Here is an 18,811-nt window from a genome sequence, read left to right on the forward strand (position 1 = left end):
TCCCAAGCTTGGATCCACCATAGCTACTCGACTGCCTAGATGCAACCATCACTGAATCACCAGTAGAATATGACTGAAGAGACTTCATCTTGGTCTCTTCTGTGATAAGCTTCGAAAGAGCTTGAGTAACAGGAAGGAGAAATGTCCTGTAAATTATGACACTTCTCACATTGTCGAATTCAGGACAGAGTCCCATAAGGAACTCTATCACCCTCAGTCTCCTTGGCCTGAGTTTCAGCATCCACGCATGCCTTACAATCCTTACATTTATCACATTTCTTTTTCCTTTCAATTAAGGCCAACAAATCCCATAATAACTGCATCTCAAAATGGAAATCCTGAACAGTCTTGTTTCCTTGTCTCAATGACCTTCTTGCATTAGCTGATACAGTCGGGCCAAGTTTTCTTTCATATACACCAGCTTCAAATAGCTCCATTCATCTTTGGCTTCTTGAAACTTAGAGATATTAATTCAATCCTTGGTTCTACCGAACCAAGAATCTATGACTTCACCTTGGCATTGTTCATCTTCCATTCTTTTAGTGAAACATTCTGAATTGCATCACCGGTATTGGGCTTCACACTAGTCCCATCAATATACCCTCCCAATCCTTTTCCTTCTATCACTGCTACCATGAAATTAGACCTAAATGAAAGTTGGACTGTCATACCAGTGATGCTGATGTCAACACCTCGATCTATGTGCAGTCCAGCAGCAGCCAGAATGGAGCTCCTTCTCCGCAACACAATCTTCTCTTCAATCCCCTTCTATGACTCGATACCATATTAGGGTTAGCATGCATAAGAGGAAGGAGAGAAGAAGAGAACACAAGAAGAGGAGAAGAAGCAACTTCATTAAGCCAAAAAGGAGAGAACAATACAACATAAAGGGGCAAACCCTCTTGGTTACACTAGAGGACAAAAATGATTGACTCGAGCCCCATAGCTAAAGTGCAAAAGTGCCCCCTCAAGAATGAATATATGTACAATGGATAAGAGGGTAGCACAAAATAACTATGATGCGAGTATTGCATTTCACAACACTCTATACTACCCTTATTTGCTGTTTTATGGTCATACAAGCAGATCATTTTCTTTTGTAGAAAACTGTTCCTGTTTTTCTTTTCCATCTCCTACGTGAGTTGGTTCTCACCTCTTTACACTTTATGAAGAAAATGAGTGGTCTGTTTCCTTTGGAGAGTAGAGGAGAGGAATCTTGAAGCTGTGGTTCATCAAGATGTCACATAGATTTGTTTTAACCTCCTCCCCTATCAACAAACTGTACAAACCTAAACCCTAGCTTCAAACTTGAAGCTCTTTGCAGGAGGAATCTGAAAAACATGATCATTTTTTAAAAGGGTTATTATCCTTAATAACCGTCTGGTGACCGTACTACTGTAGAAAGAGATGGAAGTAAAAATTAGACATTTCTCCTGTATTGATCAAAATGGGCAAGTGATGTTAACGTGCAAGCAACCGCGAATCACAGTTGTGTCTGGCATGCAGGGAAAGTAGCGTCTCCAGTGGATCATGATGAATGTAGGGACACAAAGTCATTAAAGCGTGGGAAATTATGATAGAACTTAACAAAACAAATATCAAGTAAAATGTTGGCCCTAGAAATATCACTTGCATCTAAACATTGTGTCTGCATACATAAAATTATAGTTATTTTATTCTTTGTGCTGATAAAACCAAAATACAAGATTGCATTGAAGGATGACTTTTTAGTGACATTTTCAACTTTTCAAGTACAAAACAGGAAAAGCTATCATGAGTTGTGAGGTACAAGCAGTCCATGGAACCGTAGATGCTGATTTCTCTTGCGACCGACCCAAGTACCTAGCAGTCCTAGTCCTAAGGCATCATAGACTCACAAGAAAATATGATCTCATATTATACTTGATCATAAGATTGAGATTTCTTTATTTAGTAAAAAGATTTTGCTGGCAAGATCAGGGTTTATTATCATGCATGTGATAGAGGTTGGACCTAGTTCAAGGGTTACTTGGTCACGATATTGGGTGTTATTATCTGGCAAAAGTATTTTTCCTCCTAATAAATACTGTTACTATCTAACCACGATTGGCATCTGTTCATAGACTTTGGTGGATAAACCAAGAAATATGATTTCCTCCCTTGTTCTTTTTCTTAGTGATATAATTCACTGAGGCTCTATTCAGGTCCAAGTTTATAGATCTTGTTCATCATATATTGTAGTTGTGTAATTCTATTATTGGTTGCTTCAATACATGGCTAGTGTTTTTCACATTGAAACTGCCTTTTCTTTGGTAGATTATGCTTCTTCTCGCTGTAAAGATTGTCCTGTCTTAATTTGTTAATACCTGAGCCTGTTCTTAGGATTTGGCTTGATTCTGAAGATAGGCACCATTTTAGGTGCAGGTAAGTATATAAAATGAAGGCAAAGTCACAGAGAAACGTGGTTGCAAACCAAAGTAGAGAAGTGGGGAACTTTGTAAATGGCAAGGGGTTGCCTTCACTGAGAAATTTTTTATTTTTATTTTGTGGCATGTAGACTATGCCATCTATTAACTTTTTTCTCTTTATGATGATGGTAACGTTGCCTTTTTTATTTGAATAATTCATAGTTTTTTGTATAAAAATGAATCATATTGAAGTGGATTATCTTATATCAGTTAGGGGTACTGGGGGCGGGGTAGCGACTGGGTATAGAACATTTCTTTTCTGCGTGATTTTCTTTGTGGCTTTGTTGGAGCAAGTTCCTGGTCTCTTATAAAACTGCACGCGACTTCTCTCTTTTGCTATTTTGTGTGCAAGCTCTTTGGAGTTTCTCTCATGGTTCCCCAAGTTTTGGGGTCATTTTGAAGATATTGATCAATATTATAAGTCTTTTATTCATCTTAATATGTAGCTATTAGTTTGGCCACTTGTTCTTTGTTGTTATTTATGCGTTCTTATTTTTTCATCTTGCATATGCTCTTTATCTTTAATTGTGGCACCTATATAGGAGTAACTTAGCGAGCTCAGAATGTATTGCTCCCCAAAGAGTTTAATCTTGTTTCCTTTTGCAAAGTTCTAGAAAAGGATGCAGCTTGTTCTTGGAGGTGATTGCTGACCTTTTGTGCTCTGGGTTTTGCAGAAAGTGCATATACTAACATTCCAATGACACCCTATGAACTGCCAGATGGACAGTATGTTTCCTTATGCTTATTTGGATGCATTAAGCTTGGCCATTATTAGGCTTTTCTGTGTTGGCTATCTATCAAGGTGAAACTTTATTGAGAAAAAAGTTTGATTGCCCCACTAATTCAAGCTTTATAATACAGGATTATTGAAGTTGGTGCTGATAGATTCAAGATTCCAGATATTCTGTTTAATCCATCCCTAATCCAGGTAGGTGTGGACATCTGTCATGCTTGTGAATGTAATCTTTACCTTCAAATATCCACACAAGATATTGCAAAGCATATGTATGCATGTTAAATGAAATGGATAATTTCTTGAAGTATTTCATTCTTTTAATGTGTTTATTGGTTTGTAGACATTTGGCTTCCATTGCATTGAAAGATGTGTTGCATGTAGTCCCTCAATCATGGTTTCAGCTAACTTGCTGTAACTATACATTTTATTCTGACTTTAGTTGTTCTCGTTGATCAAGTTGCAGAGAATCAGTGAAAAATAGTTGGTTTTTGAAAACCACTGGGGATGCTAAGTTTTATCTTTTTCCTTGTTGGCTTTTTTAACTTCTTATTTTTTTCCTTGATCCATGAATGTTGTGTAAAATGAATGCAACTTAATGTTAACATGAGTTATTAAGTCAATGATTAGGAAACATTTCAGTTGTTCTGGACATAGAAAGGTGCTAATCCTTTTGGCATATTGCTTTTGTTGAAATACCTCTAGAACCATATAGAATCAAGTTCTTAGGTGCTTGTTGGCTTGTCATGTCTCTTTCTTTTCTGTTTTTCATTAGTATACTTTTGAGTGCTTGTGGTCTCTTTCAATTCTTTTGTATCCCTGTGTTGGTGCTGAGTCAAGTTGTTTTTTTTTAGTTGGTGTAATATAATGTTAGCGAAATAAGAGTGCCCTATAATGTTGAGACAGTAAACTGTTAATATCCTTCCAGTATCTGTAGTGTTTGGTAGCCATCTACATCCTGAAGAACGTATTCAATGTGTTCATGTATGGACATTTTTCTATGCGCAGACCTAAATTGTCATATTTATAACATAATGGTCTGTCCATTGCCTGGAATGATGTCTATCACAGTCTCTTTCTCCTTGCCATGAGACATCAAATCTTATTTTTCTCTTTCTCTCTGTCATTTTTAAGCTTCCATTGGAGCTATCTGTTGAGACCCTGAGAACTGTATTCTGTTCATCCTTTTCTTCCAAGGGTTTGATAATTGGGTGTTAAACCCATAGTCGCAAATCCCCCCGATATTTTGAAAATCATGCGAAAAAATGTGAAATATTACTAAAACAAGAAATAAATGTTTAGAACGCCAGATTTTTAAAAAATCACTATATTTTAATTTCTTACAATTTTATCATGACTTTTTGATAAATACATGATAAAATACAATATTAATTTTTTCATGAAGGGTGTTTTTGTCAATAGACAAGATGGCCCTTAAATTTTCACGGTTCTCAATAAAGAACCTTGAAAATGAAAGCTTTTGAATTATTTCAGAAGCAGCTTTCTTTTCTTTTTCATTTTTTTTCACTGCTCCTAGTAAAGGGAACCATGCTATTTGTGAATGAAAAGGAGGGAATGGGAGGCCTTTTATAGATCATTTTATGGAGTGCTCCCTTTTCTTCCTCATCGACATGGGACTAAAACCTGTCCCTTAAACTACAACACATCCTGACATCCTAATGAAGCAAAAGCCTTACCTTAAATCATAGTTAGATTATAATAGAATAGAAAACCTTATATTTGTTCCTAAATAATCAAATCATGATTTTAATGAATTTGTAAGCAACTATGTTTTATAAATTTCAATGTATTTAATAAGTTTTTAAATATGTTTCATATGTTTTTAGATCATGCATGTGTCGAGATTTTTCCGAAAAAACATGAAACTTAAATTTCTCCCGAGAGTTTCACTTGCCAAGAAAAATCTGAGAATGAGATTTGTGACTGGTTGAACCCATTTCATATGATGGGCTGCTGCTCCTCTGCTATGCACTATTTATGCTGCTACTGTAGAAAGTATTTTATTTGAATATGCTTTTGTTTTCTACTCAATCATTATCACTCTTCCATGTCACTCTTTATTTTTACCTTATTTTTTCTTTCTTACATTTCTTTTGCTGCTGTCTAGATTCTTTCCTTGTAAAACTTCGCTTCTCCCAAACAAATTTAAATAACCATATTGGAATCCTTTCTTACAGTATTCACTATGTCACATGGGTGCGGGGGTGCGGAACTTTCAAAAAACTTGTGTGCGGGGGTGCGGCAAAAATATAAAAAATTATATATATATAAAGTCCAAAAGTTGGACATAAATGACCTTGGGTGCGTTGACTGCACCCAGGGTCAGGTTGACTGCCTCCGGTGCGGGTGCGGGTGAGGATGCGACACCTAGTTGGAGAGTCCCTGTGACATAGAGTATTCGTTTTTCACCATTGATCATTGTCATGCTTTTGGCTTCATGTACTTTTCAATGTTGGATAAGTTGGTTCTTCTGGATTTTTTTTTTGTAAATTCAGGTGCAACTCATAAATTCAAGTCTAGTTTGCATTTGTTCAAACTTCAAACAGAAGTTGTTCTTCATAGATCTTCCATAAATGCTTTCTTGTTTTTTCCCTCAATGCTATACAAGTAATGATATGAATTCTTTGCATTTAGATGATACCTGGGATGGAGAGTTTTAAAGATTCTATACCTTCTATACGTGGCCTTCCTCAAATGGTAAAGATATTTTTCTTTTTTCTGTATCTTTTGTATAAACATTTGGTATGCCACTTTCTTATTGTTGTTGCTTCTATATGCAGATTATTGAGAGCATTAATAAGTGTGATGTGGATATTCGAAGGGATTTGTTTAGTACCATATTGGTAATTGTTGCAGACTTAAGAACTTATTTCTGACCTTTTTAGATTACTTGTTATCCTTTCTGGTGATGGGTGTTTATGAAAAATGCATGTGTGTGTGTGTTTTGGCAGCATCAGGGTGCATTCATCACATTTTCTGTTTTTCTGTGCAGCTTGCTGGTGGCACATCGTCAATTCAACAATTGAAGGAGCGACTTGAAAAGGACTTGCAGGAGGTGGGCATTTGGCACCTTTGCTTGTAATACTAATCTCTTAAACAAGCAGATACTACATTTAATCCATAATGGAAGTGGTCACTCTCTCTGCTCTGTAGTGTAAAGCTGATTTCTGATGAATTTTCAAGATTCTGGTGAAAGAAAAAAAAAGCATTCCACAAATGGCATGAAGATAGAGCATAGTGACTAGAAAAGGCACTTCTTTTTTCCTAACAACCTGACATTTAAATATTTAGGGAATGCTGACTCTTTAAATAACATATTAAAAGTGTATTATTTACCTGTTAAAAAAGTGAAAATGGGCATTTTCTATATATATTTTCAAGCTCTGTCCCTGTTCTTTTTTTTCGTTGTACATGTTGTGACTAATTGTTTGGATGATGATTTTTTTCCTTCGTTTTATTTATGCAAATGTTCACTGTGATTAGGAGGCTCCTCAAGCTGCTCGAGTTAAGGTCTTGGCAAGTGGCAATACGACAGAAAGACGATTCAGGTGTGAATTATTCATGTTACAATGAATGTTGACTAGTACTTGGTGGGAGTAGTTCTTTAAATGCATTTACTTTTCAGCAGCCTTGCTTTTGTCTCTGTCCTGGTTATGCCACCTGTGATATATTCATGCTACATAGTATTCTGATATTCATGTCAAACCATAAATTTTACATCAGCAACTGTGCTCTTGTTAAGAGAACTCATTAAGACAGTAGTTGTATCAGCACCTTAATGTTTCAGAAAATTGGAGCATGTTTTTATTGGTTTAATATCAGAATGAAATGCATGTTTGAAAGCTTGCAAAGGTTGTAATTATGTTTTCACAACTGATAAGTGCATACATACATATTTTTAGTTTATTTTTTCTCAAAAGCTATATAAACCATGATGTGACATAGCTGGCTGTCTAAGTTGGCTTTCCAATAGATATAAAATAAAAAAAATGCTCAATGATGCATAACTACCACTAGAAGAGCAATATTTTAGCTGTTGAAACCGTCATTTTGAGCAGACTTCAATGGTAGGTTGGGCCTGCTATCCTTTAACCGCTAAGGTAGTATGCTTATTTAACAGAGCAGGCATCAGTTGGGGAGTGGACATATTTCGAGGACTTTGAAGTGAGCATATTTCATTTTCTATGTAGGCCATCATGCTCCACTAAGTGGCTCTTGAAGATTCTGAACTTAGGTCATTCAGATAGACTGGTGGATGTGCATGAATTTTTATGTAACAACTGCTTGCTTATGCTACCTGGTTTTCTGTTTCTGTGGTGTATTTTTTTCATGATGCTCCATGAAATGGCTTTTCAAGGAGACAATATTTCCATTAATTTACTGCTATCCTTGTTTTATTTTCTGATTGGCTAGTGTTTCGAGTGTTTTTCACCAAATTTCATCAATTGGGAGTCACAAAGAAATAAATATTTACTATATGATGCAATTTTTGTTTGGTTTATCAGACTATTATTTCAGAACTTGTGAACGTTACTCTATAGGATTTTATTTGTTATATAGCAATTAAAATCTTATAGATATAGAAATTTTGGTTCTGAGAAGCTGATGCATTTAGCATTATATAAACCTTCATCTGTGAAAGCCTTTCTTTTATTTATATTTGTTGATAACAATAATGTGAGATTTGTTCAATGAAAGAACAGTGTGTGGATCGGCGGGAGCATTTTGGCTTCTCTTGGTTCCTTTCAGCAAATGTGGTTCTCGAAAGCCGAGTGAGTTGAATTTCACATAGCATCTTATAGCTTGTCTTTTCTCTTTTCACCACTAAGGGTTGATTGAGGAAAATCATACCGTTGAACCCTTTGAATTATACATTGGATGGCTTCGTATGCTGAGTTGGGCCAAAGAAAACTGTTTTATGCTCATCATTGAAAACTGCAAATTTGTATTTGGGTGATCCAAGTGACTAACAGATCTGAAAACCTAGATCAAGTCTCTTGGTGCACTAAAACCAGCATAAACTTATCTAATGCTCAAAAGATTTTGGTTGGTTACTCTTCATGTAGAGGGGCTCTACTGCCTGATTCATGGCTCACATCTTTTTTCTGATGACAAGGAACCAGTGCAGGGTGTTGAACCCTTATGTGTGGGGTCCCTGATTGGACAGTAAACCCCTTCGTGGCCTGCAAAGGACCCCCACCAGGTAGGGCTGGAAAACGAGATGAGCAGCTCATTGTTCGGTTCGGCTTGTGAGAAGCTCGGCTGAGCTCGGAAATTGAGCTATGAGCCAGCTCGTTTAGGTAAATGACCCGAGCACGAACATGGCAAGCTTGGCTCGGCTTGGCTCTTGTAGCCTCATTTTACATATTATATATTTATATATTATATACATAATATGCATATTATTCATGTGTTATACATATACTTTATCATACATATGTTATATATATTTTATATAATATCAGGCTTTAAAAAACAATTAAAAAGCTATTCTTTTAGAAAACGAGCCAGCTTGTGATTGGCTCGTAATGAGCTCACAACCGAGCCTGAGCAAGGGTGTACCTTTAACGAGCCGAGCCTGAACAGACCAATCTCATCTTGTTTACCAGCAGCACCAGGATTTGTCATGGGTGCCAACATGGAGAGTTGAACACCAGACATCCAAGAGAGCTCGGATGAATATGCCCCACTCTAGCCATGTGGTCTGGCTCATGATGAGCTCATGGCTCACATTTAAGCACGGAAAGCATCATGTTTGAGGCTTGCAGTTTTCCTTGGGCGTGCATTAAAAATTCTGGATACCTTAATAACATCCTAGGTGTGGACCATCTTAAAGCTTTTGAATGGAACAACATTTTTACCGTTTCTTGTGAGAAAACAGTGTAAATAAATTAGAAATATATTTCAAGGGGAGTTTTCTTATTTTATTTTATTTTTATTTTTATTTGAAATGCCCACGCCAATTTTCTCCAGAAGTTAAAGACTTGCATAAGATGCACCTACACTGAATGTGACTAGTACCTCTCATTCAAGTGTTGGGAAGAAAACAATAAACTTTACTGGAAAAGCCGAAAGGCACTTTTTACATGTTTAATCTGCATCTATCCAACATATTTCCACATCCGTATGTGATATTATGGCTGGTTTTAGCATATGGTTGATAATACTCATTTTCTACAGGTATGAAGAACATGGAACTGCATATATCCAGAGAAAATGCCCATAAGAAACATTTATATGGATTTTTGCAGAGGGAATGTTCAGCTTCGTTTCCGGGGAGAATGGAAGGAAAGAAGATGTTTTGTACTGTACGACCTGAATTTTAGGAAGCTAGGAAATTATTTGGAGCTTATTGGTGGAGACATTTTGCTGAACATAACTCTAGTTGTATACTTTGGATTGTTCCAACTTTTATGTTGTGCTCTCTTTTTATTTAAATTATGGATAACAAATTTGGTAAAGGAGACTGCACAAATTTTGTATTGAAGTCATTCTGCTGTACTTTTAGAGGAGATTGCACATGCCATTTCAATATGCAAATGTCAAGTTGCTGCATGCCTCTGTGTGTGTGCGCACGTGCACGCTCCCACATCTGCATGGGTTCACAGGTTTGGATGGGCGGATGGAGCGTTGTGTGTGCACACACTCTCACACGCATGCCCATGCAAGCACACACGTGTTGCTGTGAAAGGGCCGGATATCCAACCTACTTGGGGTGTACTCAAATCCAACCTGACTGCGACAATGTTGGGTGAAAAAATAAGAGGCCAGGCCTGAAACTGATAATCTAGATGTTATTCTGTGGGATGTATTTATTTAGTACATACAAAGTGTTCTGGTTGAATCAGGATAGCTTCAATTGTTCAACAACAAATCTTTCTAATCTGCCCTGAATATTATCTGGATCAAATTGGGTCGGATCAGAAAATTATTTGGTTCTTTGTCTTTATGTGCATGTATATGTGTAAAGGTGACATGCACAAATATTGGGTGTGCATGCATGTGTGTAAACATTTGGTACTAATGAAGGTAAGGAGCCTATAAACATTTGGTACTATAAGCATTTCTATAAAATCAAACATGTACCACAAATCTGACCGTACAGATGTGTGCTACATGTTTGATTTTATAGGAATCGACTCTTGGATTGTTTGGTTCCGCAATGCGATAGGTTTTTATAAGATTTAAACATGGTCTAAATTTTTTCATAAATATTCAAGGCTTAAAAAATTATATATTTTTTATAAAAAAAAATTGATCTAAGTGTTGTTTCCTATCTAACTGCAAGGTCAGATTTGCAAAAATAACCCTAAAATGCTCATTCGCTGGCAGTAGGTGAGAAAAGTCTCTCTCATGCATGTGGGGTTTACTTTCTTAAATAACTCTATCTCTCACACATACACATATGCATACGTGGATCTCTCTCACATGACATGGATGATGGCATGTGATTCATGTCCAACGACCTTTGGTCTTCCAAAAAAACACTCACTTTTGTAAAGTCTCCCTCTTTTGTTAATGCTTACTTGCACCCGACAACAGTTTACACAAGTTTATTAAAAAAACATAACACTTTTGTTGCACGATAAATTTGAAAAAATAAAAATAGCTTCACATTATACTGAAAAGGAATACAATAGATTTAGGTCTTGTTTCACTAGGTAATTCTTGTAATCCCTGATATCTCCCTTGATATAAAAACTTTGTTGCACAAACAAACAAAGGGATGTCATGCATGGACATAGATGCATATGCTTACCTGCTATCAACCATATTATGTGTGTGAGAGAGAGAGCGGTAGAGATCCATGTATCCATGTGTGAGAGAGAGATAAAGAGCCATTTAAGAAAACCCTATCTTAAATGTTCATTTTTTCGTTCAATAGAATTTGAAAAGCATGCAACTACCATTTAAGTAAGTTGCATGCATATTTAAAGTACAACACAACCATATTTAAAGTGCATCTCAGTTTTGGTTCTTTTGATCTTAAAAGATCCAATGGTTAACAAAAAGGAGTAGGTGCTTGAGAGCATCGTATCATTACTAATATATATATATATATATATATATATATATATATATATATATATATATATATATATATATATATATATATATATATATATATATATAAGGCGGTAGATGGTAACCAATTTTCTAGCTAATCGGATTTTTGAAGGGTTTTTCTTATGTTTTGCTTAAATAGGACCATACAAATGAGTAAACATGGTCAATTTTACTGAGAAATAATACTTGGATCCTGTTTTTGCAATAAAAAACATGAATTTTTGAGCCTTGAATATTTAAGAAAATCTTAAATCGGCGATTTTTTTAAACCTTATAAAAACATACCTTGTATCGGAATCGGACAATTCAAGAGTCAATGCTTACAAAATCAAGCATGCAAAATACATGAAAAACCCTTTAAAGGCTTATTAGCTTGAAAAATGGTTAGCAACTACCACCTTCTCTCTCTCTCGATATATATATATATATATATATATATATATATATATATATATATATATATATATATATATATATATGCACCATTGGGCGGGGCCTACATCTCAGAGGATTAGACCACGTGGCTACATATCACAATGTTGGGAGTTCGAATCCCTCTTTGCCCACAACCGGCTTCAAAGAAAAAGACTCCTTTTCCTTCATTATCTCTACAAGATCATGCTCGGGATAGCGAAAGCAAAGTTATACATCTCAAGTGTAGTCTTTTGTCAAAACGCTATGCATTTACTATTTATCATTTATAGATAATAATTTCATGTACACCCAATCTAAATCAGTCATCTTGTCTGCCAGTATGCAACAATGCAGGGAAATTTTGAAGTTATTTAATGTTGCAAAATTGCGTTATTACATAAGAGATATGGACATCTTATCGTATTCAAGCCACATACCTTGGATTAGTCATTTCACTCATTCTCAGTAGGTAAATTTTCATGCCAACATAAAACTAACAACTCTACGGAAAAAAAAAAACCAACGGGGCTCCACGTGGTTGGTAGGAGCTGTCAGTCCTTGTGGTGGGACGTTGCAGGTTCAAACCTTAGTGGTACGTTTGAATAATAATTGGTGCCTAAACCCCCTTGCCTTTTAAAAAAAAAATCTGCAGGAAAAACAATAAGAAGAAATCTTCAATTTTCATATGTAAAAAATGAAAATAAAGAAAAAACAAATTTCTTGCCCTTCTACATAATTTGCTTTTTGGTTAGTAATCCCTTCAACAAGTAATCTCACATGGTTAGGCTGCTAGGTTGTCGGTGTAGTAGTGTTGGCCAGCCTGCATTCTTTTGATATTTGTGTTGTTGAGGCTTCTTTTGCAATCTGCATATTTATGACCGCCAAAGTATTAGAAATTTTATATGTCCTTTCATAACTTTTGATGAAATTCATGGATATTCAAATATTATCGTGATTATGTTCATTGTTTTGATATTACATGCAACTCTTATGCAAGATCTTATCATAGTTTTACCAATTTTAGTTGTAAGCTCATATGAAAACTTATATAAGTTGGGTCAAATTGGGCAAAAAAAAAAAAAAACTAACCTTAGAACTTTCGATACACTGCCTTTGATGTCGCACAAATTAGGTTAGGGGTATAAGCCCGAGTGAATTGGAGTAATGTAATATATCTTATTCTTTTTATGTAGTAGGGTCTCTTGAGAATGTGAGTCTTCAAGAAACAAACATGCTCACGATGCCAGTACGAAATATCACCTACAGGATTCGACAAAGATTATAGAGCATGCGCCACACATTCTTGCAATAAACTCGACATTATCTCTTTGCTAGTTAGACAATTTGATATGCATGGGGCAGGTAGCCTTATTGAGAGGCAATGGTTAGTAACACTACAAGAAAATCGTGGATTAGCGATGGTCTCTATCCATCGCTAATCCGTCGCTAAGCCGTTGCTAAACAGTTTAGCGACGGATTAGCGATGGATAGAGACCATCGCGAATTTTTGCTCGCTAATTAGCGAAAAAACTTATCTGTCGTTAATTCTGTCGCTAATTTGCGACAGATTAGCGACGGATAATGTCCGTCGCTAAGCTGTCGCTAAATTTTAAAAAAAAATAAAAAAAATTGATCCCTGTCGGGCGGTATTCCAGCAGCAATAAGCCGGACTTATACCGCACCCGACAGGCATTGCACAGAACCAGTGCTCTCCAGCGTCGCCGTCCTCCGTGAACCGGCGTCATCGTCCTCCGTGAACCGTCCTCCGTGAACCGATGCTCTCCGGCGTCGCCGTCCTCCGTGAACCGGTGTTGTCATCCTTCGTGAACCGGCGTCGCCGTCCTCCGTGAACCGGCCTCCTGCACCAATGCCTCGAGGTTAAAGTGGTTCGAGTCTCCCTCCGACTTCACCCCGGACGGAAGGACGATCGCAGAGGAGAAAGACAGCATTCCGTCTTCAATATTGTCGTTCCTTGACAGTCCAGAGGCCGGCCACTTCTTCTCATCCACTGCAGCTGCTAGCACCGCCATCTTCGGCTCCAACGAGCTGCCAAAAGCTGAGGTTCCGGCCACCGCTTTTGCGTCTGCCTCGTCGCCGTCCTCCATGAAATGGCATCCTTCGTGAGACGGCGTCCTCCGGCGTCGCCGTCCTCCTGCGTCGCCGTCCTCCAGCGTCCTCCAGCGTCGCCGTCCTCCAGCGTCCTCCGATGTCGTCGTCCTCCGAAGAAGTCGGTTTAAATCGAGCGCGACCGATTTAAATTTCGAATGTGGAGAGAGGGAAAATTTCGCGCTCTGTTAAATCGAAAATTAGCGAGGGATTTAGCGAGAGAATTTTTCCGTCGCTAATTAGCGACGGAAAAATTCCCTCGCTAAAATGTTTTTCTTGTATTGAGAATTAGCGATGAAAAAATCATTGTCGTTAATCCGTCGCTAATTAGCGACGGATTAGCGATGAAACAACTTTCATCGCTAATCCGTTGCTAATTAGCGACGGCTTAGCGAAGAAACATCTTTCATCGCTAATCCGTCGCTACTTAGCGACGGATTCATGAAGAAAGTTTTCTCTAGCTAATCTGTCGCAAAGTTGCGACGGAAAAAATCCGTCGCAAATTTCCGTCGCTAATTAACATTTTTCTTGTAGTGTAACCACACTCATTAGTAACCTTCGAGATAGGATTGACTACGTGAACTTTGGTCTTAAACAATTAATGTGTCCTATATTGATATTGTATGTCTATGTATTAGATTAACAAAGTTTTTTTGATGCGCGTAATGATAACTAACATGAGCTTAGATTAAGGCCAAACCTTTAGTACATCTTTAAATGTGGTCTAAGAAAATTAAAAAACATAGATATATTGAGTCAAAATCATGATTTGCCAAACCAGTTTTTTGTAAATTTTGTTTTTAAAATATGTTTGTAATTAGTGTGCTTGTTAAATTTGTTTTTTTATCCCTAAAATCTCTATAACCTTTATAACCTTATTTTAATAAAAAATATTACCTATTGGAGATGAATTTGTCAATTAAGAATGTATAATTGGAGTCTGGCATCAACTAAGACTCATTTTTTTAATGGGAGACCGAAGTCTCCATACTCTATAAATAGAGGGTTTCACCCTAGAGAGGAGCAATAAAAAAACCGTTCTAAGTATCCGTGTGCTATGTAACCAAGAGACAAGCTCAGGTTCGCCCAATTTGATGTGCTTCTAAACCTAGGGTAGACACAAAAGCTTGATCACAATTCTATTTTGATGGTGGTTCAAGTTAAAGTAAGTTGATCTAGCCTTGTACTTTATTTTTTCTTTATTTTTCAATCAACCTGAATTTGAGAGCTTTGGCTTGTGAAAGGTATGCCTTTTCTTTTTTTTAAATGTTATTATTGATTTATATATTATTTATTCAAATTCATGTTTGAATCCTATACATATATTCAGATCGGATAATAACTTGAAATCGGATAGCATTTGACATAATCAACTTGCGAAAGCCATAACTTTGTAATCGTATATCATAATCCAATGATTTTTGATGTGTTAGAAAGATTATTCAATTATCTAAATTCTATCTTTTTAAGCTAAAATAAAATTTCTATTATTTTCTGTCCAAAATTGCATGACAGTCAAGCATTTTATGTTTTGGCAGATCCAATTGCTTATTTGTTGATATTTAAATAAGCTTGATCTTATTTATTATTTTAACTAAAATCATATTTATGATTATTGATTATGATTACATGCTTGTTTTTAATTGCAAGTGTTTATTATTTGAAATTCAATCTATCTAGATAAGCTTCAATTGATTATTTATGATCATATTTACTAATTTAGAACATCGATTTGGTCATGAAGATTTTAATTGCATATTTAAAGTAACATGTCATATGTATCATGTATAAAAGTGTATAGCCAATCTTATTATTATGATTATTTTAAATTTAAAAAAAAATGTGATTGTTGCTCATAAAATAAAGTAATAAAATTCTATATTTAATTGCAATCATATGTGAATATGTCGTATTCAATTGATAATATTTCTTATAGTTTTTTAATTTCATAAAGTTAATAGGTTATTTTTTAGATAATGTCCTACCATATTTTTCATCACAAAGAAAGTGGCCCTTAACCATTAACCATGCAAAAATTCTTATTTTATTTTCATCATTGATGAAAGAAATCTTGGCATATAACATGCTGGGGATGTGCCAATCTTAAGTTACCAAACTTTGGTCAAGTAGGCCGCCCAGCCTCTTGGAAAGCTCAACAAGTTATTGATTAATTAAAAGGAAAAAATCTATTTGTCTTTTTTGAAAGTTTCAGTATCTAACATTTTCACCAAATGAATATGAAGAAGAGGGAAACTGTAGTATCCATGAATTGCTTACATACATTAACATTAGATGTTAATTTTTCTTTCAACTCGTGTAGATAATTACAGAACATGGGATTGGGGAGGGCAGACTTCATGGCTCCTGATTGTACACGGCTGTGGGGCTCCATAATCTCTGGGTGGTTTGGATCCAAAGAAAGCGCGGCCCTACAGTCACGGAGTGCACCGGAAACATCTCCGATACTCTCATAGAAGGTGGCACGCAAGTGCAAAAGATGGAGATCATATTTGAATGCAATTACCCTTGTCAACTGGGCAATTGCTTCTTTCTCTTGATGGTTGTCCATTAAGAATGTCCAACACAGAGCAGACGTTAATTAATGGCACAACAAAGAAGAAATAATGGCAAGACCAATATTCTAAGGAATATTAAGTACACCATGGTACAAATAATATCTTCTTTTTTTTGAAGGAAATGGTACAATAATATCAAAGAATAATTTACATGCAACCACAGTGATTGTATGGATATGTGAAAAAATGAGCATAGGCACATGAGAGAGTGCACACAGACGAGTGCAGGGCACATAAGTGTCTTGCACACACACACGATACAGTAACTCTCTAAGCAACACATACATGACAACCAACAGTCATAGGCGTTGGATGCACAGGAGCTTCAACAAATACACAACTTATTAGTACAGTATACAGAGGCCATGCTACAAACTCACAAGAGCTAATGTTTGCTTTTCATATTGATTTATTTTGCTCTTTCAATTATTAAAAGAGTACAGAAATGGAGACCACAATGCAAAACGCATGACAGACCCAAACTCACTAAGATGAATAGTGCAGATCTTATAGCGGCCTCAAATAGTATATGTTTCAACACATAAATTGATAGATAGTTACAATGGAAGCGTCACATCCACCCAACAAGCTCCCACTTGTTGATGGTCTCAGGTAGAACGTACATAGAGGTTATACTGCAGTAGCTTCACAAGTGTTTCCATGGATCCTCGTCCTCGTTAAGACCATTAGATGGTCGGGGGAAAATGCGGCCGACCAAAGCTCAGAAACAAATGAACTAGATATTTAGATGGTCTCTAGGATAAAGTTAAGAAACCTTCTCACGCTCTCTCGTAATCGGATCAACTTCACCGTTTAAATAGAGTTCATCATATGCGATGCTTAGACTTACCTAAGCATGAAATACAAAAGAGAAAAAAGTCGCAAGAAAATAAAGATTTTAAGTGGTTCGGTAAGAATTGCCTACGTTCACGATCTCACTAGCCTTCTTTATTGATTGAGATACAATACAAGAGCTAGATTACCTCCTTTAAATAAGAGCCTGTGAATATTACAAAAATTTGCTACTAATAAGGCTAATGCCTTGCATAAAAAATCTGCTTCAAACCTACTTTTGCCCCACCAAAACTAGCTGTCTAACTCTGCTGAACAATCTGCTTAGTTGAGGGTTCTCCTGCAACCAGAAACAACTTGTTTAGTGCATCCCAAGCCTTCTGAATTTTCTGTCCTTTTGTAGAGCCTTAATCCCTCTTTCCATATCTTTAGATGCTGATGTTAACCAGACTCATTGCTCAACACTGTAGTGTTTCCATAGCTGAAATACACCAATGCTAAATGTCCGCATTGTTATATATATATATATATATATACTTTTTTTTATGTTGATATGCATGTATATGTATATATACATATACATGTATGCATATGCACCTTCTAAGGGCATTTTGATATTTTTTGTTTATATACTTTATTCTTTATTTTTTTATTGTCTTTTATTTTTTCATCTTGGGCAGAATGGTCTTTGGACCATATATAGTGGTTGGGGAGATCCCTGCGATACTGTCTAATAGCCCTTGTATTACCTCTCTATACAAGGGACCTCTTGTCCCCTTTAGCTAAGCTTTTCTTTTGTTCAAATGAATAAGATTATATTTTTTTATATTGTGCCCTTTGAGTGGTATTTGTGAGATTATGCCCATTAGTCTTGTGCTTGCCTTGATGCTTCGTTATATGGTATTAGAGTTCGTTGGTGATTGCACCCTTGGGCCTTATTGATCGTGGTGCTTGTGTGTCTAAGTGCTCGTGGTGATCATGCTCATCATCATTCTTTCACATTTCTTAATCTCTTCTCTCCTCTTAGTCATGACTGAAAAGGACTCAAAGATCAATATTTCTTTCAAATTGAATGATTCAAATTATATAATCAATTACTCCAAAGAAAAAAACTTTACGGTTATGCTCATGGCATGATTTTTGAGCTACAACTTAAACTCATCAAGAAGGAATACAAAAAAAACCTTAATGAAGAAGAAAGAGAGAGTCGTAAGAATACCAAATAAAGGTGGAGGATTGAAAAAATGAGTATACTAAAATAGTGTCATGATTTATGAGCAATGATACACACAAAGAGATCTCGTTAGACAATATTTTTTGCGAAAAAAGTGAGATCCACGAAAGGAGACATGAATATACATGATTATTATAGTTATTTATCCTTCTCATGGGATGAACTTGACTGTCTTGAAACTCAATGGGAAAGAGCGACTATTGAGTTTAGGCAATGTCAAATAGAAAATAAATAGATATAATTTTGAGGCATTAAGATGGTCAATTCTTTTGTGCCAAGTAACTACATTATTTTGAACATGAATACAAAAATATTTGGATGAAAGTGACAAAAAATTCATATAGCAGAAGTTTCCTCTCCTATGATCTTACCCAATCAGCTTTCGAGATTGGAGATCTTGCACGGAGCAACTCATACATGA

General features: G+C 36.1%; 1 protein-coding gene across 1 annotated transcript in view; it reads left to right on the plus strand.

Annotated features, from left to right (window-relative positions):
* The window catches only part of ARP4 (actin-related protein 4), a 41,355-nt gene extending 31,693 nt beyond the window's left edge, over positions 1-9,662 (plus strand). Inside the window, exons 14-21 of the mRNA XM_090014785.1 lie at positions 3,122-3,173; positions 3,309-3,375; positions 5,836-5,898; positions 5,982-6,044; positions 6,194-6,256; positions 6,685-6,749; positions 7,905-7,973; positions 9,382-9,662. Of these exons, the coding sequence (XP_089870911.1) occupies positions 3,122-3,173; positions 3,309-3,375; positions 5,836-5,898; positions 5,982-6,044; positions 6,194-6,256; positions 6,685-6,749; positions 7,905-7,973; positions 9,382-9,427 (488 nt within the window). The 3' untranslated portion in view covers positions 9,428-9,662. The remainder of the gene's footprint in view (positions 1-3,121; positions 3,174-3,308; positions 3,376-5,835; positions 5,899-5,981; positions 6,045-6,193; positions 6,257-6,684; positions 6,750-7,904; positions 7,974-9,381) is intronic.
* The last annotated feature ends 9,149 nt before the right edge of the window (positions 9,663-18,811 follow it).

Source organism: Nuphar pumila, chromosome 7, assembly GCF_984573655.1.
Source record: "Nuphar pumila chromosome 7, dmNupPumi1.hap1.1, whole genome shotgun sequence".
In the NCBI taxonomy this organism is placed as follows: Eukaryota; Viridiplantae; Streptophyta; class Magnoliopsida; order Nymphaeales; family Nymphaeaceae; genus Nuphar; species Nuphar pumila.